At 51.2% G+C, this 22,899-nt stretch overlaps 1 protein-coding gene across 1 annotated transcript in view; it reads left to right on the top strand.

Annotated features, from left to right (window-relative positions):
• Window positions 1-22,899, top strand: part of SLIT3 (slit guidance ligand 3) — a 595,819-nt gene that overhangs the window by 512,352 nt on the left and 60,568 nt on the right. The window contains exons 15-20 of the mRNA XM_047731238.1: window positions 3,565-3,715; window positions 4,692-4,766; window positions 11,932-12,075; window positions 12,999-13,142; window positions 15,743-15,906; window positions 16,998-17,130. Of these exons, the coding sequence (XP_047587194.1) occupies window positions 3,565-3,715; window positions 4,692-4,766; window positions 11,932-12,075; window positions 12,999-13,142; window positions 15,743-15,906; window positions 16,998-17,130 (811 nt within the window). The remainder of the gene's footprint in view (window positions 1-3,564; window positions 3,716-4,691; window positions 4,767-11,931; window positions 12,076-12,998; window positions 13,143-15,742; window positions 15,907-16,997; window positions 17,131-22,899) is intronic.

Raw genomic sequence — 22,899 nt, 5'->3', positions numbered from 1 at the left:
CTGACCCCCACCCAGTTCCTCTTTCTGCTGCTTTCCTCCTTTCATCCTACCCCTCTTAGGGATATTGGAGGTAGAAGAGGAGAGTTCTGGGCATGTGTACTGGCAGGGCTGTGGTCGTCAGATGACAATAAATATGTGACTTTCATTCAACAAATGGGTTGCCCAGAGAATGACGCAAATCGAACTGCTAATGACAGGAGCCGTCCTGGGCCCAGCGCTGGCCTCAGCCTCCGGGGCCATCCAAAGAATGGGAGCTGTGGCTCCCTACCTGCCCCAGTCCCATGACCATCCAAATGTCAAAGACGGTCTCTCCTGGGAAAGCACCGGAGGGCAGGGATTCGTAATAAAATCACAGTGCTGTGGATTTCCACCCCCTCGTCTATTAAAGCTTGTCTGTGATCATGTACCAAGTGTCGTCGTTCTGAGCTTCGAGCAGAAAGGAAGGAGGGCTTCAGGGGCAGGAGCAGGCGAGAGGCCTGATGACATCAGCTCTCCCATGACCTGCTTCAGTCGTCGTTTTGTTTTATGGCCCTTCTTCCAGTCCTCCCGAGATCTCCGCTGTCTGAACTCACCCCAGAGAGAAGCAGCCACAGCCCGTTCAGTTACTCCCCTCCTACTAAGTATTTCTGGCAGTGACAAATATGCATTGAGATTGAAATTGACTTTTAAAGCTCTGGAAAAGTTAAAAATACTTTGGGGTAGTTATGAGCATTAGGCATAACAAATGGCTCTGAGAAACCCTGGGTAGTTTGGGTAATGAAATATGAAGTACTGGGGGTGGCATTTCAGGCTGGCTCTGGATGGGGAAGGAACTCTGGGATCTGGGCAAACGCCATTGTTAACATTTCTGGCTCCCACGCCTATAAAATACCACACTCCGACCCCCTCGTTATGACAAAGCAGGGCAATAACAAAAACAGCAGGGGGGAAATGTTGGAAAGAACATATTAGTCCATCGAATCTAATTGCAAAATCATTTCATTAAAATGGGTCAGCGGTTCCATCGCAGAGGTCCACCAGTTATAATCTAACTATACTACAGAGAGTGATTCCTGCTAACTACACACGCTCTCACCTTGATTAAAATGAAAACGCATTTAATCGGCTACAGTCCCCGGCCACAGCCCAGCCGGTGTACATCTTCAGGCTCGCTCTGTTGAAGAGCAAACCGTGCTCCCTCCTTTCAAAGGCAAAATTTGATCAACGCTCAGGGTTCCTCTACTTTGCGAGGATTCCATTGTAGGCGCCTTCTAAAGGGAAAATAACATGCGTGCGCACAAAGTGTCCCTTCATGCCATCACCATGTAGAGCCACCGGCAGAGAACAAGAGAGGATTGTCATTTAGCAGGGTTTGCAAAATGAAATTCACCCAGGACTCCACACGCTGATGTGTCTGGAGGAAGATGGCTCAGGTCAGAGTTATTCAGTGGGATGGATGCTGGCAAGCCAAGGGCAAGAGATTTGCATAATGCATTGGATTAGGAAGCAGCCCAAAGTACTGCGGAGATACGTGCACAGATTTTGCTCACAAAAGCCTGGGGGTGGCAGGTCGGATCAAGGAATTGGGTGGAGAAAGGGCAAAGAGGGAAAGGAGACAGGTCCAGGCCTCTGATCCCATCTTCAGGAGAAGGTCTCACTTCAGAATCAGAGACCACCAAGTTCATCCGTGATCAGGGATTAGTGTAGGTTGATGAGGTGAGGGGTGAGAAGCCATGAGCGTGGAAGATGGCTGCTTCCTGCCTCCCACTGCCCGCTGCAGGAAAGCGCTGTTCCGCCTACCTCTGCCAAGTTGGACTCTATAATCAGTCCTAGAAAGACCGGGATGAAGGTTTTGTCAAAATCCTGCACATTTGCAGGAAAGCATAGTATTGGTCACACAGGCCATGGCATCTGCCTGCCTGGGTTCCTCCCTCTGTGGTGTACCAAGGGCCTCAGTCTTCTCATCTGTAAAATGGAGTCACAATAATCTCAAGAATGTTACAAGGATTAAATGGGCTCCCCCATCTGAATTTTGAAGAATAGTGCCCGGCTCATGGTCCGTGCTCCGTAAAAGTCAGCTATGATCACTAGCTACACGGATGTTTTAGTGGCCTCTGATAGGCCAAATGTTCTACTAGGTTCTGGAAAATAACAGTAGTAGGAACGCAAATGTCCATGCAGCTCTTTTCCCTTCCCCAGAGCCTCTCCACTGTCACAATCTTCCTTGTATTTGCACAACCATCCCCATGAGGCAGGGGCAAGTCCGAGACCCCCATTTCCCACATGGAGGGGCAGAGGCTAGTAAGTGCCAGAGCCTGGACAAGCCTACGACTGCTAAAGTTTCTGCACTGCTAGCGGCCCACACTGGCCCTACTGTGAATCAGATCACCAAGGTCCGCCTCAAGCCCTTAAGCAACCCCGTGACGTTCATGTTCTCTGAAACGCTCTGGGAACATTCACATATGGGACAGCCGGAGTGGTAGCAGCGCCCTGCTTACACACCGGACAAACGTGGACCAAGCCTGGGTTTCATGCTTAGCAGGGTGCTAATGAACCGTTGACCCCTGTCAGCTGGGAAGAACCAGGGCTTCCCCAGTGACCGCCGCTGGGACTGCTGGTCTCGCAAGGTGTGGCCGGGTGCCAAGGGATCATTTCTAATCAGTAAAGCAGCACCCCAGGGCCTGTCCTGAGACGTCACTTGCTGATCCTCTTGCTGTTACTGTGCGATCTCAGGAGAGATTCGATGGCAAAAAAATAAATAACTCTTCATTCCAACCACTCTTAGCTCATCAGAACTGCCTTCTTTTCACTGTAGTTAAACCAACCTTATTCTCAGAGACGGGACAAATCACTTGGACCCTCCCAAGAGTTGTGCTTGTCTTGACAGTTTTTAAGTGTTAATTTATTGCTCTTACTGGTTTTAAAGAGGATCCTCACGCAGGATTCACACACATTTAGGGCCTTGGCCTCCAATTTCCCAGGTCCCCAGCCCTCATTATTGTTTTCCCAGTGCTGAGACCTGGTGTCAGTGGTCGTTGACCTCCATATGCTGGGTCTCCTTTGTTGTTTCATTAGCTGCTTGAGGAGAACTGAGTTTGTGACCCCCTTCCTTGACCTCATTCATCCCTACCCTGACACAGCCCCTGTCAAAATGCCATCAAAATCTCTTCATTTGGGATTTTCATGAACGTTTAGAGGGTCCACAGATGATGGGCATCAGGAACTAAGTACTCTCCACCCCAAATTGTGGCCCAAATTCTGCACATGTGCACCTAGGAGCATTTCTCTGAGAACATAAATTTGCATCAGCTTCTCAAAGAGGTTCATGACCCACAAAAGCTTAAGAGCCCACAGAGCTTGAGCCTGGTTTCCCAGAGGACTCAATGAGTGACAAAGACCAAATGGAAGTGGGAGCATGGGATGGGAAGGGCACCAGCCAGGTGGTCACAAATGAAGACAATGCTGTGTCTATGCCTGGGACACCCCTCACCACCACCACCATGTGTCTCCCAATGGCACTACCCATAGTCTCGGCCCAGGCCGGGCGCCCGGGTGATCCTGACTGTCCTCTTTGGCCCTGCCCAGGCTCAGAGGATTACCGCAGCAGGTTCAGCAGTGAGTGCTTCATGGACCTCGTGTGCCCCGAGAAGTGCCGCTGCGAGGGTACCATTGTGGACTGCTCCAACCAGAAGCTGGCCCGCATCCCAAGCCACCTCCCCGAATACGTCACCGATCTGTAAGTACCACCTGGGCCGGAACTCCCTACACGGCCCCAAGCACCCTGTCACCCTGAGCCAGCCAGAGCGGTGTCTCTGGGAGGCAGCCCCCTCCCAGCTCAGTCCCATGGGTGCTCTTGGCCATCCTCCACGTCCTCAGCAGAGGATGCACACCCAGGCACCCCCTACCTACCACCGCCTGGAACTGCTTCCTCGAAAGTAAAGACCATTAGTTCATTCTACAGATATTTCCTGAACACCCACTGTGAGCCAGGCACGGCACTAGGCCCACCGGCTTCCACACTGAGCAAAGCAGACAGTCCCTCCCGGCCCTTAACGAAGCTTATCACGTAACCGAAAGATGGTTCGTAAATAGTTGCCAAAGTCGAGAAGATGCTGGAACAATGAGGTATAGCTGAGCCTCCGGTTACGCTCGTGACTGGAAGGGTGTGCTCGTTTGTGCAGAAGCGGGAGAGCTAAAGAGCTACAGCGCGGTAGGGGTGAGGGCGCAGCACGTGCGGGACCGTCAGACCCACATGTGGCTCCCATTATCTTCACTTTCTTCTCACTGGGCAAGGTGCTTCTCAGACCTCAGTGTCTGATGCTTCACTGTAAAATGGTGGGGAGGGGAGGTGCCTGCCTCTTAGGGGTCTAAGAAGATCAAGGAAGAGAATGCAAGCACGGAATTCACCTTGACTCCTGCAGGGAGTGAGCCCAACCTGCATAGACGATGGCGGCCTTCCCGATCAGCGGTGCTCGTGCTAGCGTTCCCTTCCACTTGACACTTCACAGAAGCACACGGCCAGGCACAGCCTCCTGGGCCCTCGTGCTCTCCCTGAGTTTTCCCTGGCTCCACTGACCTTGGCTGAATGTGAGGGCCAGGTGGCTACTGAGGTCAAGCCGTGGGGGAGCTGGGAAGGGTTCCATGGAGGGCGGCGGAGGGGGGCGCCCCCTCCCCGGCTAACCCACCACCTTATCTGCTTGTTTCCCATGCAGCCGACTGAACGACAATGAGATATCCGTCCTCGAGGCCACCGGTATCTTCCGGAAGCTGCCCAACCTGCGGAAAATGTAAGTCAGCCTCGGGCACCTGGCAGCAGCCTCCGGGCCTGGCCAGGGTCTGTGCTGGGGACTAGAGCAGAAGGCCAGGGCCCCGGTGGCTCCCTCACCCTCTGCTCCAACCCCTCCCAGCCTCTTCCCGTCCCCCCTGCGGGCATGTATTTGGAAGCAGGACAGTAAGGCACAGCTAGGCAGAGACAGACCAAAATGAAACTTCACTGTTTTGGGGTTTGTTTTGTTTTTAATAAAGATTTTACTTACTTGAGAGAGAAAGAGCAAGAACGAGCAGGAGTGGTAGGAGGGGAGAGGGAGGGGAGAAGAGGGAGGGGAGAAGCAGGCTGCCTGCTGAGCAGGGAGCCCGATGTGGTGCTCAAGCTCAGGACCCTGAGACTGTGACCTGAGTCATAAAAGCAGACACTTAACTGACTGAGCCCCCGAGGCGCCCCAAAACTTCACTGCTTTTAAATTGCCATGTATTGTGCAGAGTGTCCATTCAGCACTAACCCCAATACTCAGTCCAGGTGCCCTTTGCTTGTCCTGATCCTCCACCTCCAGCTTCTACCCCAAGGGGTGGCAAGAGGAAGTCAGGTGAGACCAGCAATGGGATGCAGGAGTCTAGGGGCCAGTGCACTTAGGACTTTTCACAAGGTGACAAATGTTCTGTTTTTAGAAGGCCTCTAGAGGCTTCTGCATCGGGGAGGCACACTGGAGCGGAAGTGCTAGACCTCTTACCCATGGGGCTTCGGCCCAGGTGTCCTTGGCCCTGACCTGAGCCTGACCTCAGGCAGAGGGCCCACATGCTTGCATTGGCTTCTCCAGTGCCAGAGCTGCCCGTCCTCATAACCCTCTCCCTGCCTCCGAGTTTGGGCCAAACAAGAATCATGTGGCTGAGCTAAGGGAGCATTTGTCCCAGGCCAGAGGCCACATTCCCTGCCTCACGTGCATCATCTCATGTCGTCCTTATACACCTTCCCGGTGCTGGCCTCACATTGCCCTTTGTCTGGGGGATGTAGCTGGCAGGGCTTCTTTAAGGCCACACGCCAATAAACGCCGGGGCTGGCACTCACACTGGGGTTCATCCGTAATCACAGCAGTGTCCAGTGAGGCTTGCTTCCACTCATCTTCCCTTCCCAGGGGCCCTCATGGAGGTACCCGTACAAGCAGGGGCTCCCTACCCTCTGATTCCCTTCTCCTTGGCCCCTCTCCCTGCTCCCACCCCAGACTCCACACCTCCTGGCCCCAGCATTGGGTTTGCTTCTGGAACAAAGGAAATACAGTCAAGCCTCATCATTCACAAATCCCATAGTTGCTAATTCACTTACTCGCTGAAACTTCTTTGTCGTCTCAGAATCAACAGTGGTGCTTTTGTGCTCATTTGTAGACATGGACAAAACAGCAGGGAATTTGAGCTTCCTGCACACCTGTTCTCAGCGGATACCGAACAAGGCCCTGCTCTGATTTCTTGTTTCAGCTCTCAGACTGTAAACTAGTGTGCTTTTCACAGCATATTTGGTACAATATCTTTTTGCACGTTTATGCATTTTGTTGGTGATTTTGACACATGCTGCGGCATCTAGCCTTCCGAAGCATAGGAAGACCGCGATGGGCCTCGTGGAGAAAACATGTGCATTACTTAGCTTTGTTCAGACACGAGGACCGGTCCTATGGGCTGTGAGTGCAATGTCAGTAAATCAACCACATGTATAAAATAAGATGTCTTCAAGCAGAAGCACCCGTCAGGCAAGGTTATGTACTGATCAGCTGATGACAGTGTTGTGACCAGAGGCTCACAGGAACATAACCCTGTATTTCTCCTAGGAGCTGTGGTTTGGCATTCCCTAATTCAGTTTTCCCCAGGACTTTCCAGACTATAACTATGTGAATAATGAGAACTGATGATAAACCTTTATTTTTTGTCATGTGCTCCACTCTTCCACCCATCAGTCCCCTGCAGACCAGAAGGAGAAAGGCCTTCCCCTGCCCTGTGCTGCACCTCCCTCCCTCCCCGCCCACAGCCACCACCTTGCCCGTGGCCTCAGTGATTGCTCTGTAACTGGGAGCAGGAGGGGAGCATTCTGAAGGCACAGAGGAGAGAGGGACACACGTGGGTCCTGGTGAGGATTGTGGTTGTCTGTAGGGTCAAGCTTCGGAGGCTGCGCACAGATATCATCCATCTCCTGCAAGGAAATGTCGTGTTTAATTCAAACCTGAGAAAGACGTACCGTTTTTGTTTTTTTTTTTTTAAAGATTTTATTTGTTTGTTTGTCAGAGAGAGAGAGCGCACAAGTGAGCACAGGCAGACAGAGTGCAGGCAGAGGCAGAGGGAGAAGCAGGCTCCCCACAGAACAAGGAGCCCGATGCGGGACTCGATCCCAGGACGCTGGGATCATGACCTGAGCTGAAGGCAGCGGCTTAACCAACTGAGCCACCCAGGCGTCCCGAAAGACGTACTGTTTTAAACCTCAGCAGAGAAACTGCCCTGCCCAGAAGGCAGGTATTAAAATGAGTGAGGTTGCCCAAGTACACAACTATATAGTAAACAGGATAAAGTAGTCTTTGCTTCCTTGGAGAGACATTACCCTCCCATGTGAGATGAGATTCACACACTTGCAATCTCTCTCTCATCTTCCCCCTTGTGACATGGACGGGAGACTAGAGAACCATTTCTGTGCACTAAGAAAAACAACCACACGAACACGATGCTAAGTGACCCCCAACTCACAGCCTCAGCATCCAAGCCGCAGGAGAGTGGTGGGGACTGCGGCAAAACACAGACCCAGTTCTCGCCGAAAGAGGCAAAGGTCACTGGATTTGTCCCACTGTTTGCTGTGCTGGAACTCAAAGGTCTGGGCTGCTAGACATTCCCCGTAGCAGCCAGAAATCCAGGTGCAGGCCTTACCTGCATTTGTTCTGAGTTCAGCTTAATCTCCCTCCTGCTGTGTCACCCCAGGAATGCCCTTAACCTTGCTGAGCCTTAGTTACAGTATTTGCATGGTAGAAAGAAATCTACCTTCCTTGTAAGTTATGATGAGGATCAGAAATAAGTGTGAAGAGGTTGTTGAAAGACGTGCCTTTTTGACCGTGGACCTGGGATGGAAAGGCGCAGGAAGACAGACGAGTACATCTGGGTTGAGGGTGGCTAGCTATATATTTAAAACAGGAGTTGCAAGTTCAGATACTTTCAAGAGCCAGAGAGTAGCAGAGAAGTGGAAAGGAGCTCGGTGCATGGCAATAATAATAGTAATAGAAATAGATAACCACTAACAGTTACGAGACGCTTCACTCTGTGCCAGACTGTACTAATATTAATTCATGTCACTCTCCGCAAGAAAAACAAAAAAGCTTTGGGATTGTTTCATTTTACAAATAAGGAAGCTGAAACACAGAAAGTTAAGTAACTTATCCGAGGTTAAAAATCAAGCAGCGGAGCCAGGGGTGGTAACAGTGTCGATGGGCTGGGGGATGTGTGCACTATCTGAAGGCAGTAATCACGTGTGCATGCACATGTGTGTGCATAAGTTCATATTCATTGCACTAGCCAACCAGGTGAATGCCGAAGGAACAGATCTGGTCCCAAAGGCCACCGGCTGCAACCACTTATTTAAAATAACCTGATGGCAGCTCTTCTTGTTAAGTAAAGGGTCTTAACTGGGACCCGTTGCTGTCCCCACATCCCCATAGAAGTAGTGGGCCAGCTGGGTCAGAGTAAGGTTAAAGCCAAGTCTGCTGGGCTTCCTCAAGGACTGTGAAGTCAGGGCCCTGAGGTTATGCTCTTGACTTTATTCTGACTGGGCCCAGGAGCCCCAAGGAGAGTGAGCATAAAGCCAGGTGTTGAAACTCTACTATGCCTTTACCTGTCTTGTTGGAACAATGAGATCTCCAAGAATATCATGTGTACTAAGGGATGTCCTCCCTCCACCCCTGCCGAAGAAAAACACGTATAAGCCATTACCAAAAGGATTATTGGTACGACTTTTCAAATGACGTCACATTCAGACTGTGGTCACGGCCTCTCAGGCAGACTTCTTAGGTCAGTCCTTACACTGAAGGAGGATCTCAGCCACAGCCCTCTAGCCAAAATGAAGTACATGCAGGCACATTTGTTGGCAGTAATTGTGTTTTTAGTAAGAATTTGTTGCCCACCTTTAAAAATCAGGAGTGTTCACGGAAAAAAATATCCAAATTTCTGGGATCTCTCAGAAAAGCAGAAGATCTAGCAGAACAGGGCCAAATGTCTCCAGTTGAGTTAAAGTGAGGAGCAGCTGCCCCGCTAAGCAAGGACATGTGCTTTTCTGGTCACTGGGCTTGTGGACTGGCTATCCCCCTGGACCTGCTTCCTGCATTAAGTCACCAGCCTGGGCCCTGTGGACATTTGAGCTTTCAACCCCAGCTTGAAATAGAATTTCCACCTTGGCCGGGGAGAGGTTCATCAAAAGGGTAGACAGGACCTCCCTGCCCTGATAGCATGCAGAGTGTGTGCTCCAGGATGACCCAGTATCCTCAGTTTCTAGAACAAAATCCACTTAGCTCTCTCCCTACTACCCTTTCTTCTGGGACTGGGCTTGAAACAGGATTACAGATGCCTCCCTGCTGCCAGAGTGCATGGGCTGTCTTACAAGCCATGGACTAGAAGAGGCCCAGGCTTGCCTTCTCAAACTCAGGCTTTCCAGGGGAAGCCAGACAAATCCCCAGCCTGCAGGGGCCTCATTGTTTCTCAGGACAGCCAGCAGAGGCAGTGGGTTTGTCAGACACTGAGTTTGTCAGGATACTGCCCCTCTGAACTATCCCCTGAACCTGCGTGGGAGTCTCCAAGGCTGGGCCCTTTCAATATAAGATTCCATCCTCATCAGAGGCAAAGCCAGGATGAAACCATATTCCTTCAGGTGTGTTCATAGATACGAAACTGAGGAGAGGCCACCAGCCTGAGTGGTCCTGGCTTCACATTTTGTGGTCCCTGGGATCTGGGTATCTTCAGGAAGATAGTACTCTGAGAGTAAGATAGAATTCCTACAAAAGCCGGATGCTTTCGTTTTGTGTGTGGCCTGCTTGCCCCAAGCTGCCTGTAGTTTTGAGCAGCGCTTTGATGAATGGAGAGCCAGCCACAGCCTGGTCTTCTAGAAAATTCTATCCCCTCCCTTTTTGTTCTCCTTATGTTTTCCATTCTCCCAGCCTGAGGAAATCCAATTCACAAACCTTACAGTAATGTGATGTTAATTTTGCTCATTTGAAGAAACAGATGTCAAGAAATGGGAGCGCTCCCCCTTCATGGTTGCTTTAACTCATCTTCATTGCCCGTCCTGTGGACTTTAATTCCCCACGGAGCCTAACTCTCTGGAGCAAAATCCTTCTCCTCCGGCGTTCGTATGAGTTACAGCTACTGGGGGAGCCTTTATCTCTCCTCCCATGTCTAATTTGGGGGTAATTTGCAGTCTCCCCTGTGCGCTACCTTCATTCCTGGGTTATCCCAGACCAGGACTACCAGGATTTATTTTTTAAAAAGAAAAGAAAAGGCTGAGTTTAAGAACAGCCAGCAAGGATGGGGGGCGAGAGTGCAGTGAGAGAGTCTCCCAACCCTCTCAGACCTTGGGGGAGGGCGCTGAGGAGTACTGCTCCTGTTTCCTCAGCAGGACAGAGCAGGGAGGGGATCAGGGCCAGGACAGGAGCGCTCAGGGTGCCGATGGGGCTCCAGCTGTTTCCTCTGTACCTGCACATAGGCATGGGCGCTGCCGTTGCCTTGCAGGCCGTGCCCTGTCTGGGAAGGAGGCAACAAGCTAATGTCGAGCCCCTGGGTGCCCCGTCCAGTCGCTGGCTCTGAGCCAGTTCCCGAGGGAAGCCTCACCCCCTGGGATTGCCGTGGGTGAGCCCAGAGCTGCGCACAGGTGCATGAGGGAAGCAAAAGCACCAGGGGCTCTGTGTGGTGGGGACATGGACCGGGCGGGACCTGGAGCCCCGTCCTCACCTCTCTCATTCCCAGCAGGACCATGGGCCAGCCTGTCCATCTCTGGTGAGCCCCGGGTCCTGACATCCTCAGTGTACTTAGAGGGTTAGCAGGCTCCATCTACACCACCAGATTTCACCATTCACAGAACACCATTCCTTGTGCAAGGCATGGACAGGGCTCTTTGCTCCTGAGACTGGATTCTTCCCCCAGTTTGTGTAAACACCATCGCTCTCCACTCCATCCATCCTGGGATGCCTGGGATGCATTTCAGGCCCGACCGTTCGGGTGGTCCACGGAGGCCCCTTGCCAAGGAGCGCCCTGGGGGACGCGTAGCCCTGGGGACCCTGTAGGAGTTCACAAGAGGCCTGGCGTGTGGTGATCAGGCATGGGGGGAGAGGCCTCCTCAGAGCTTGGGCAGACTTGGAAAGGATGGTCCCAAGTCTTGGTGAGACCGTGCTGTTAGAAAATACAATATCCCAAGCCCTGAATCCTACAAAGCAGTAACAGAAGGGTACGAGTATCCACACCACCAAAGGAACATTCACTTAGGAAAGAGGCTGCTCCCTGACGGACTTTTGATGCACCAGAAAGCCTGGCCTCAACCCCAGTTCTATGAGCTGTGTGACACTGAGCAAGTTACTTAAACTCTCTGAACCTCAGTCACCTCATCATAAAATGAAGCAATGATAATACACGTAATACTCTTCTGATAGGTATTGTTTGAAGGGTTTGACGTGATTCTGTGGGCCAGACCCCTCACATGGAACCCACTGCGTGATAAGTACTCAGAAAGTAGTAACTAGAAAGTGTCCATTTATATGAAGGATCTCAACTGTAGAGCTAGAAGCTAGAAGCTCTACAAACATCCCACCCCCGCAGAGGGCACATTTCATATTTTTTTCCTGCCTTCCACTTGAGAAGCACTGCTAGGCGAGAGTTTCTGATGAAAGGAGAAAATCAGTTTGAGACTCGCTCTTTTAAATGTGCTCATCCCCAAGGTTTAGAAAAAAGGGTCACCCTGAAAAGACTTACGGCCACACGCGTTCTGTTTCACACGTGAGCTCCAACCTTGCAGGACTGGGGTCCCTCCACAGCCACAGGTGCTGAAGACCGCCTGGGAGCCCCAGGGAGCCCCACCATCCAGTTCTCGGTCCAGGGGCACCTGCGAGTCCCCTCTGACTGCAGGGCCCGTGATTCCCTCCCTGCATCCTGACCCACTCTGTCCCCTCCTTCTAGAAACCTGAGCAATAATAAGATCAAGGAGGTGAGGGAGGGCGCCTTCGATGGAGCGGCGGGCCTGCAGGAGCTGATGCTGACCGGGAACCGGCTGGAGACGCTACATGGACGCATGTTCCAGGGACTCCGCAGCCTCAGGACTCTGTGAGCGCCTGGGGCCTGGGCCAAGACTTACAAGGAGATGGGAGGGCAAGGGACCAGTGGGGGGCTACGAGGCTGGGGCGGGCAGCTCCTGGGCCTGGGTCCTGCCCCGACAAGCTGAGTCCCTTCCTTCCTAGAGCCAGAGAGGCACCGGACATTTGCCAGCCCTTGATGGACAAGAACTTAGCATGTTTGGCTCCCCAGCCCACACACCCCAAAAAACCCTTGCCCTGGCGTGTGTACATAGACAGACTCGTGCCGGAAATGTGCTGAGAGAGGCGCACACACACTTACCCACTTGGACCCAGACACATGTGCCTAAAAATGACACACTCACAGGCAGCATGCAGATAAGCACAGACGCAAACAAGCGTGTACACACAAGCTGATGGCCCACAGCCACACCCTTTTTTTTTTTTTTTTTAAAGATTTTATTTATTTATTTGACAGAGATCACAAGTAGGCAGAGAGGCAGGCGGGGATTGGGGGGAAACAGGCTTCCTGCTGAGCAGAGAACCCGATGCGAGGCTCCATCCCAGGACCCTGGGATCATGACCTGAGCCAAAGGCAGAGGTTTAACCCACTGAGCCACCCAGGCACCCTCCACAGCCGCACCTTGATTCTCCTTTCTCCTCACAGAAATATACATGCAGACACTGACCATCACACAACATACATGTGCACATGTATGCACTCATGACACACACACATTTATGTAAAGCACGCACAGTCAAGAGTATATGCGCACATTCATGGGGGGCTGCAGTGGGACCCCACACCCTGCTATCACAGAACAAGCCTCAGCATCGCGACTGGTCTGGGCTTGGAGTTAGGGGAAGCATCCCACCTACACACACACACTCCCTGTGGCTCGGTGGGGAGAAGATCATGCCTGTGTTCCCTCATCCCCACCCCTCTCTTTGCAGGATGCTGAGGAGTAACCTGATCAACTGTGTGAGCAATGACACGTTTGCTGGCCTGAGTTCAGTGAGGCTGCTGTCCCTCTATGACAATCGGATCACCACCATCACCCCTGGCGCCTTCACCACCCTTGTCTCCCTGTCTACCATGTAAGTCCCCCTGTACCTGCACTGCACACTGACTCTGGGCTCCTCTCCTGCACACCTCTCCCCTAGCAGCTCCCTGCTATGTTTGGCCAAGGTCACCTACCCATTTGTCAACTTAATAACCATTTGCTGGGCTCCCTCTGTGTGTCAGGCACCATCTAGGTGCTGAGGATTCACAGACATGGTCCCTCCTTCCTGGAGCTCATAGCATAGTGAATGATCACAGAACAGAGGTCCACAGTAATAGCAAAACCCAACATAGACCTTGTCAAAGAACACTGGAGCTGTGTTCTGGAAGGTGAGTAGGTGTTAGGTTGTTCAACAGAGTGGGAAGTGCATTTCCTTCTATCAGAAGAACATGTGCAAAGGCCCTGTGGTGGATCACTGCAGAGCAGATGTACGAGACAGAGCATGGTCCAACATGGTCATAGCACAGAGTAAGGGAGGATGAGGTATGAGGCAAGGCAGGAGGGAGGCCAGGGCCAGGATACAGGCTTGCCGTGGACTATTTTGGTCTCCATCTAAAGCATGTCAGGAAGCCACTGAAAGTTTTAAGCAGGCTGGTGACATGGTCTGACAGGGTTTTAAATGATGTCACTGGCTGCTTAAATGTGTATCAGAACCAGAATTAGAATCTAGCCTTCTGAACACCTAAACGAGTGCTCCCGCCCAGATAATTCACTGTATTGGTAAAGCGGGCTTTAGAATAGTAAAGTGATGGGATCTAGAGCAAATTTCCTAGGTTCAAACCCTGGCTTTACTTCTCACGAGCTGTGTGGCCTTAAAAAAGTTACTTCCTCTCTGTGTGTTTCAATTGTTCCTTCTCTGTAATCCATCTCATAGGATTGTTATGAGGATTGAATCTGTTAGTAGTTGTAAAATGGACAGGAGGGGTCTGACATATAGAAACTACTCAGCATTTATGATTGCACATAGTATTTCCACGTGGCTCCATTAACCTTAGTTGCTGGTCCATCCTTCTCTCTCTCTCTGCTTCCCAGTGACTCTTTGAAAGACAGAAGAGAAGGCTTTTGGTTGCATCTCCTATTGCTGCTTCTTGTTCCCGTATCCCACCTCACTGGGAGTAAAAGCCAAATTATAAATGTCCTGAAGGGCCCACACCATCCGGTCCGTCCTAACCTCCCTCCAGGCCAGTGCCGCCCCTGCCAGACTCCTCACTGGCCTGCACGCCCTAGACCCACTCCCACTACCTGGAAGAGCCTTCCCCTGGCCTCCTTCCGGTCTTTGCTCAAGTGTGGGTTACCTCACCCTATTCTGCCCCCATGCCATCCCCTCCAGCTCCTTAGCCCAGCCGTGCTGACCTCCCTAGCATGGACCATTTCTTAATTGAACATACAACCAACCTTTGCCTTGTTGATCCATGCTGTCCACCTCCCATCAGCTGGAATGGAAGTTCCAGAAGGACAGGGATGTGCAGCTCTTCTGTGCACTGCTATGTCCACTATGCCTGTATGTGTGCCTGGCACTAAGTGCCCATCATATACCTGGAGAATCGGGGCATGAATGGAATGAATGAATGACAGCAAGACGGGGGTGGGGCAGGGGGCTAGAAACTGGCACCAGCAGGTTGGTTTATTTGAGCCCACTTTTCACCCCTCCAGTGTGTCTCCACACTGAGAATCCAGAGACACACAGGATGCCCAGAGAGGTAGAGTCACAACACATCAGGGGAACCAGCTTTGACACGAGAAGAAACTTGCCTGACTTGGCACAGCTGGGGCACATCAGTGTCAGGATTCAAACCCAGGCTGTCTGACTCCCAAGCTCTTAATTTGTCCTGTCTTACCACAGCCACTCAGGGCTGTCTGGCCTCTTAGGTAACCTCCCTAAGCCTTACTTCCTTCCTGTGTGAGATGAGAATAATGTCCCGTCCATCCTCAGGCTCATGAAGTGCTGAGCCTAGTCCCAGTCCTCTAGCAACACTCACCCGCCCACAGCTGCTCTCCCCTTGTCCCTCCACCAAGCCAGTCACTGCATTTCCCAGGTACATACAGAGTGGCAGTGCTGGTTCCAGGCAGGACCCCGGAGACACAGGATGGACAGACAGGTCTGATGCCCACACTGGGGGAGCCGAGAGTCTAAGGAGGGAGGCCAGTATGCACTCTGTGGGTGCTGTGCCAGCCACACACTTGAATGAGGGAGAAGACTAGGGCAGATGCAACTCCTCATTTCCGTGTAAGCCAGGACTGAAGGAGGAGAGCAAGGAGGCAGCCAGGCAGACAGTAGAGAGAGTCATGCCAGGCGGGGGACCAGTGCCGGTGGGGGTGCTAAGTGTAAGAGAACGTGCTGAGGGGCTAAAGACAGTCCACAGCTGGAGCTCAGCGGAGAAGGGACGGTGTGGCAGGAGACCACGGTCCTATTGTCCTCAGAGGTCCAGAGTGAGACCCCTGCGAAGATCGCCTCTGGATTCTAGAAGAGAGTCTGCATTTCCTTTCCTGGACATCCTTCCTCCTTCCCTGGAACCCAGAGCAGGCCTTCCTAGAGAGCTGGGCTCCAGGATTGCAGCCCTGGATCCCAAGACCAGCTTCCACGGTAGAAGAGTGGGTACTAACCTCTCAGAGAGTCCCCTTCTTTCTTCCCAGAAACCTCCTGTCCAACCCTTTCAACTGCAACTGCCACCTGGCCTGGCTTGGCAAGTGGTTGAGGAAGCGGCGGGTCGTGAGCGGGAACCCCCGGTGCCAAAAGCCATTCTTCCTCAAGGAGATCCCCATCCAGGATGTGGCCATCCAGGACTTTACCTGTGAAGGTGAGGAGGCTGGGCTAGGGCAGAAGGGCAGTACCTGGGAAGCCAAGAAGCATACAAGAGAAGAGAGATGCAGCAAGGAACTTAACAGTCAGGACCCCCTGAGATCTGACATGACTCTACCCTCTGGCATGCAGCTGTGGCTTTGAAGGGCTCTCCAGGTCTGGGGCTAGCCATATGGCTCCCTCATGCAAATTAAGAAAAGGGGTCTCTTTCTAAAAGGGATCTCTTTACTTTTGTCAGAAAAGTGTCATAGTACACTGATTTTTTAAAACAAGACACTTTATGGCTATAAGAATACTCTTGTACTAAATGTCTTAATCTATCACATCCACAGTGCCCAATAGATGATGAGGCACCCTTGTGTAGTACGCAACCTACACAACTGTGCATGAGAGCTCTGGCCCTCAGTTCTCCTATCTGTGTCATGAGGCTCATGTATCCTGAGAAACAGACTTCAAGATGAGCTCCTGGGAAATTTCTGTCACTGGCTGGGGGGGTTATGAATACCTGGAGGTCCAAGGCTTTGAGTGTCAGGATTCCCAAGGGCATATTAACATAAATTCAAGCCAGCACAATTTTTACTTGGTCAGCTATAGCTTATCTAAAGACAAATTAACTGGTTTGTAGATTAACTGAGGTTAAAGTATAATGGGGGCTGGGGACACATTTACCACCCCAGAGGGACTGTGTCCTTGGAAGGAGTGGAGAAAGGGAAGAGAAAGAGGTAGTAGACAGGGCTCTCCGCCTACCCTGGACAGCTCCTTCAGTCAGTTTGGCTTATCCCTGATTGGGTTCACAGTAACCTCTTCCCTATCTAATTCTCTGGTTAATCAAGTTTTTAAAGTCTTCATGTAATGTTGAGTGTGGCAGCAGAGGGTACCCTTTTCCCTGACCCAAGCATAATTCTTTCCCCTTTGCCCATGGAGACCAGCAAGGCTTCTTATTTCTGGTTTGGGCTCCGAGTGGAGGGCTTCCCTTTCCTGAAGACGGCTTGGTCCCTGGCGCCTGGCCTCGCTCACCTGCCCCACTCCCCCGTCCCACCCCCCCCAAGAAGTTAGTGTCCCCCATGCTCACGCTGGGATCCTCCACAGGCAATGACGAGAGCAGCTGCCAGCTGGGCCCACACTGCCCGGAGCAGTGCGCCTGCATGGAGACAGTGGTTCGCTGCAGCAACAGGGGGCTGCACGCCCTCCCCAAAGGCATTCCCAAGGACGTGACCGAACTGTAAGTACCCCCACCCTTGAATCCCACTGCCGCCAGCATTCACCACACTCCATCTCTAGTGTCTCTGGCACGACTACCTGGGGTGCCCTTCCTTAAGGGGACCCCAGCACCATGGCCTCAGAGCCTCCTCCCCAGTGCCCCTGCCTGGCAGGTGACGACCACCCAGCCCTCCAGAATACAAGTGGGAGGGTTACCATCTTGTTTTCTAGATCACCCCAAACCCCCTGCTCTGCGCTCCACCTTCCAGGTTCCCTAGCAGTCTCAGTCTGACACCAGAAACAGCCCGGGGTTAATAGTAAGAACATTGCCCAGCAGGCACTGTGGCTTCCGGAGCACTTCTACCAACATGATCTGTCCCCCCCTTACAGTCCCCCACGTCACAGATGAGATCTTACCCCTGGGTCCTGCTCGTGCTCTACCTAGGAGCCATCTGACTCCACAGCCCAAGCTCCCCACATGAATTCCTCAGGGCTGCTCCTGCCCCAGAAGCTCCCACTTACACAAAAGAGGTCTCATTCCCTTCCTGAAGCACTCTTCATGTTGTGGAGGAAGCTGTCTTTCCGCCCTCTGGAGAGCTCAGCAAGTCCGGAGGCAGGGAGGCGTCTCTCGAGTGGCCAGGAGCCCAGCCCACACACGTTGTGTTCCTGCTTCCGTTCGGTCACTCATTCACTCAGCACCTGTCTGTTGAGGGCCTGGTGTGTCAGGTTCCTCTGCTCACAGTGGGGAGACCCCCACCCATGTAGGGCCCCCCAGTTCACTGGGGAAGGGTGACGTATGCTCAACCATCTCAGCAGCATGTGCGAGATGACAGCTATCACAGTGCCACGAAAGAGAGGACAAGGTCTCTGTGACATCCTAGAGGAGAGAGACTTCCTTTGGGTGTGGAGATCAGAGAAAGCTTCCCTATGGTGATGAATCCCAAAGGGCCGGGGCAGGCGGGGGGGTGCCCCACATGCCCCACGGCAGTGCTGTGGGTTGTGGCAGAGCCGGGTCAGGTGTGACCAGGACCCAGAGTGCCAGTGTGGGAAGACACACTTGCCTGCCACTCCCCACCCACATCACAAGTGCACACTGTGTCCCAGACCCCGGACACGCCCCTTCCTCTGAGACAGCTTAGCATGCACCCTGTCCTCGGACACAAGTGGCAGAAGTGACCTGGACACCAGCAGGGACTGCTCTGTGATTGGCTCTGCCCATGCTTCCCCAGGGGATCCAGAGTAGGACAGTGACATAGGATAGCAGGTCAATGCCTCGATGTGCGTTGTGGCTCCCGACATCTCCCAACACTCAGGGAGACTGTGACCTGGGCCGTCCATGCCAGGAAAGGAAAGGAAGGAGAAGGGGAAAGGAAAAGGGAAGGGAAGGGAAAGGGAAAGGGAAAAGTGAAGGGAAAGGGAAGGGAAGGGAAAGGGAAAGGAAAGGAAAAGGGAAGGGAAAGGGAAAGAGAACGGAAAGGGAAAGGGAAGGATAGGATGGGTGGGAGCAGGGAGGGAGGAAAGAAAGAAAAGAGAGAGAGATGGGGAGGGAGGGAGGGAAGGAGATCACTAGGTCTTGACAGTCACTAAAACATCCACAACAACCCTGCATTCAGGCTCTGGTTGTGCTGCTAGAAGTCAGCATGAGCACCACCATGTTGCGCTGCCAGCCCCAGGCCCTTCCCTCCCCCAGTGCTGTGGGGTGGGGGCCACAGAAATGACCCAGGTACTCGCCTCCTTCCTAGGCCAACTGAGTGCCAAGTGACACATGTCAAAGAGGAATGCCATGAAAACACGCCTGTGGATGCTTTTCCCCAAAGCTCATGAAATAGAGATTGAAATAACAAAGATAATTGGCTGTAATGATAAACTCAACTCCTGGGCTTGGGGAAACACAATTTCCTGCTTTGGAAATGATGGCAGCCCCCTCGGCCAGGCTGGTTTCCAAATCATACCCAAGATGGCAGCCTTCACCTCTGAGCACAGACTATTTCCTGGAGGAAAGGAAGTAAGGAGGATCTGGGGAGGGGTCTGAGGAAGGGGTGCAGGGAAACTGATGCTGGAAAAAGTGCAAGTCAACAGGCCCAGAAAGCAGTGGCTTGGAGCCTTTGGTTCAAGGACCAGATTCAGTGTTTGGATCCAGTGCTGGTTTCTAGCTCCCTTAGGCATCATTAGTGGTCTCAGGCAGAGCTGCCAATGTATAAAATAATATTATGTTTAATTCATTGAGAAGCAGAGAAAAAAAGTTCCACAGCATTTCTCCAAAGGGAGGAGGAGTGCTTCCTACCATAGGCACCAGCGAGGTGGTACCACACAGGCGGGAATTGAGTTTTCCCCTGTCAGGCCTGCTCTCTTCTTGGATGAGGGGCCACCTGAGACCTGCGGCTCTCACCCTGGCAGGTTCAAGCAGTCCCTGAGGTCGGCATGCCATCCCCCAGCTCTCTCTCAGTGCTGAGAACTAAGAGCCACTCCCTAAGCCTCATCCCCAGTAAGCGGCGAGTCAGGATCAGAAGGCAGCTTGGTCTGATCCTACATGCCATGCTCTTGTCCCCTACCCCAGAAGTTCTTAAATTTGGGGGTCTCAGGACCCCTTTAGGTATTTTTCAAAAGCATGAGGACTCTTACTTCCGTTTATGTGGTTATAGCTATGACACTTACCATATTGGAAACAACTACTGAGGATTTTTTTTTAAGATTTTTTTAATTTATTTATTTGACAGACAGATCACAAGCAGGCAGAGAGGCAGGCAGAGAGAGAGAGGGAAGCAGGCTCCCTGCTGAGCAGAGGCTCACGACTTAGGGCTTGATCCCAGGACTCTGAGATCATGACCCGAGCCGAAGGCAGAGGCTTAACCCACTGAGCCACCCTGGCGCCCCGAGGATTTTTTTTTTTAATATACTTACTAATCCATTTAAAAATAACAGTTTCTCATTGCACGTTTATATAAACAGCAAAGTTCTGTGGAAAACAAACCAAAAGAAACTTAATTGAGAAGATGGACATTTTTACAAATGTGGTAGAAGGCAACTGGATTTTTTTTTAATTTTTAAAATTTTTTAATTTTTTATTAACATATAACATATTATTAGCCTCAGGAGTACAGGTCTTTGAATCACCAGGTTTACACAGTTCACAGCACTCACCATAGCACATACCTTCCCCAACATCCATAACCCCACCACCCTCTCCCTAGCCCCCTCCCCCTGGCAACCCTCAGTTTGTTTTGTGACAGTAAGAGTCTCTTATGGTTTGTCTCCCGCCCGATCCCATCTTGTTTCACTTATTCTTTTCCTACCCCCCAAACCCCCACGTTGCATCTCCACTTCCTCATATCAGAGAGATCATATGATAATTGTCTTTCTCTGATTAATTTATTTTGCTCAGGATAATACCCTCTGGTTCCATCCACATCATAGCAAATGGCAAGATTTCATTTCTTTTGATGGCTGCATAGTATTCCATTGTACATATATACCACTTCTTTATCCATTCATCTGTTGATGGACATCTAGGTTCTTTCCATAGTTTGGCTATTGTGGACATTGCTGCTATAAACATTCGGGTGCACGTGCCCCTTCAGATCACTACATTTGTATCTTTAGGGTAAATACCCAGTAGCGCAATTGCTAGGTCATGGGGTAGCTCTATTTTCGACTTTTTGAGGAACCTCCATGCTATTTTCCAGAGTGGTTGCACCAGCTTGCATTCCCACCAACAGTGTAGGAGGGTTCCCCTTTCTCCTCATCCTCGCCAACATCTGTCATTTCCTGACTTGTTAATTTTAGCCATTTTGACTGGTGTGAGGTGGTATCTCATTGTGGTTTTGATTTGTATTTCCCTGATGCCGAGTGATGTGGAGCACTTTTTCATGTGTCTGTTGGCCATCTGGATATCTTCTTTGCAGAAATGTCTGTTCATGTCCTCGGGCAACTGGATTTTTATAACCACTTCGGCATTCCCTGTGTCGTAACATGAGGTTTGGGTCAAGTGCAAGCAGCAAATCTGGCTTCATGTAGTCATGTAGTTGGAAAATGGAGGAGGATTTTCATAGCCTTTCCAAATAATTGTGAACATTCTTTGATATCACATGGGGTAGTTTCGTAAAGGCTAGTTGTTGTGTGAAACCCAAAGCCGCGTCAGTGGACTTTCTGTCCTATGTTACTTGAATGGGGCTTTCCCCCATGAATGATCGTGTAACAGTGTGCACTGGTCATTTGGAAGATACTGGTTCACTGAGTTATACAGAAATTTCCGAGGTTGGCACATTGCATCACACAATATCAAGAATGTCATAGCCAGTAACATCACCACAGACCCCCTCAGAAAAGCCTCCCAGGAAAGGGAATCTGCTCAGTGTGGCAGTTACAAGTTTTCTAAACTTTGAATTTTCACTTGGAAGCAAGCTTGAATTTTATCACTGCCAGTAAGTACTATTAGTGGTTTTCCTGGAAGTGACAGGCTTCCAGTATTTACTTTTGACACATTGCCAACAAAATACCCATCCCGGAGTGACCTGTTTGCTGGCCATTCTTCAAAGCAGAAATGTTTTATGGAAGAAAACTTTAAAAATGGCTAGTTGAGCTGGTAACTCCATGACACCACAGCTTTTTCTCCAGAAAACCAAAGCCAAAATGCTTTATGCATGTTTCCCATTATGCCACACAGAACAGTAAAAAGATGTGTGTTCAAGGGTTGATATTCAGTGCAATTAATAATTTTTCACGGCTTCACAGAGGACATGCTTAAGTGAAACTGGCTTTTTTTTTTTTTTTCACCTGCATGTACTTAAAGGGGAAGAATAGTGCCCCCTGTTACCACATGGTGCCATGGCTGCGACTCATACTGAGGTGCAGGCGACTTCGCTGACCCATGCAAATGGAAAACAATGCTTTAATTGTTATCAAAAAAGTAGTTCTAGTCTCCCAGAGCCCTGAAAAAGTCTAGAGGAGCCCCAGTGGCCCGTAGACCACACCTTTTAAGAACCACCCAAGTAATTACACACGACCCCGCAAGCAATCCAGACCCCCGCTAGAGGTCAACACTAAGGTCCTGATTCAGAAGCAAGCCTGCAAAAGCTTACTGACAGCAGGGCAGAAGCAGACATGTCAGCCCCTGCCCCCCAAGGGAGGTGACACAAATTCAGTCTGCAAAGGTAGGCTGCCGTCAACTTCAGAAGAGTTCTGTTCTTGCTGGGCCATGAGCCTCATGGATTCAGGCTTGCCATTCCAGAAGAACTGAAACCTAAAAAACCTCTTTGCTTGCATTTAAGAGAATGTTTATTAACATCAGACCTTCCTGATTCTGGAAACAAACCTGCAAGTCCACATCTTCCTGAGGGCTAAAGAGGAGAATGAGAACCTAGTGTCAGCAAACCATGCCCCCTCCATCCCCCGTCCCCTGCCATCCTCTCCTGCTTAAAATCCAGGAAATTTTGAAACTGATTTCATGTGAGGACTGTGAGCATGGATTTGTTGTCCCACCACCTGACATCCCAAGGAGAGGAGAAGGTAAGGATGACATATCTCCCCCAGGCACCATTGTGGGAAGAGGGGATTTCTGCTGGGGTGTGGAGGCTGAGGACATGGGGGAAGCAGGCTCACAGTAGCCCCACATCCACAGCATTGATAGGAGGCTTGAAAGGGTTTGGGGCTTAACTATCAGGGTACCAGCTGAGACACAACTCTGTGAGACTGTGTATTGCAGGGGAGATGAGGAGAATGTGCTCCTTAAAGGAGGGGGGACAACCTGGCCTGGCACTGGTTAGCTCCAGAGGGTCAGAAGATGGGGGTGTGG

Source organism: Lutra lutra, chromosome 5, assembly GCF_902655055.1.
Source record: "Lutra lutra chromosome 5, mLutLut1.2, whole genome shotgun sequence".
Classification (NCBI taxonomy): Eukaryota; Metazoa; Chordata; class Mammalia; order Carnivora; family Mustelidae; genus Lutra; species Lutra lutra.
This window is presented reverse-complemented; position numbering and strand designations above follow the sequence as displayed.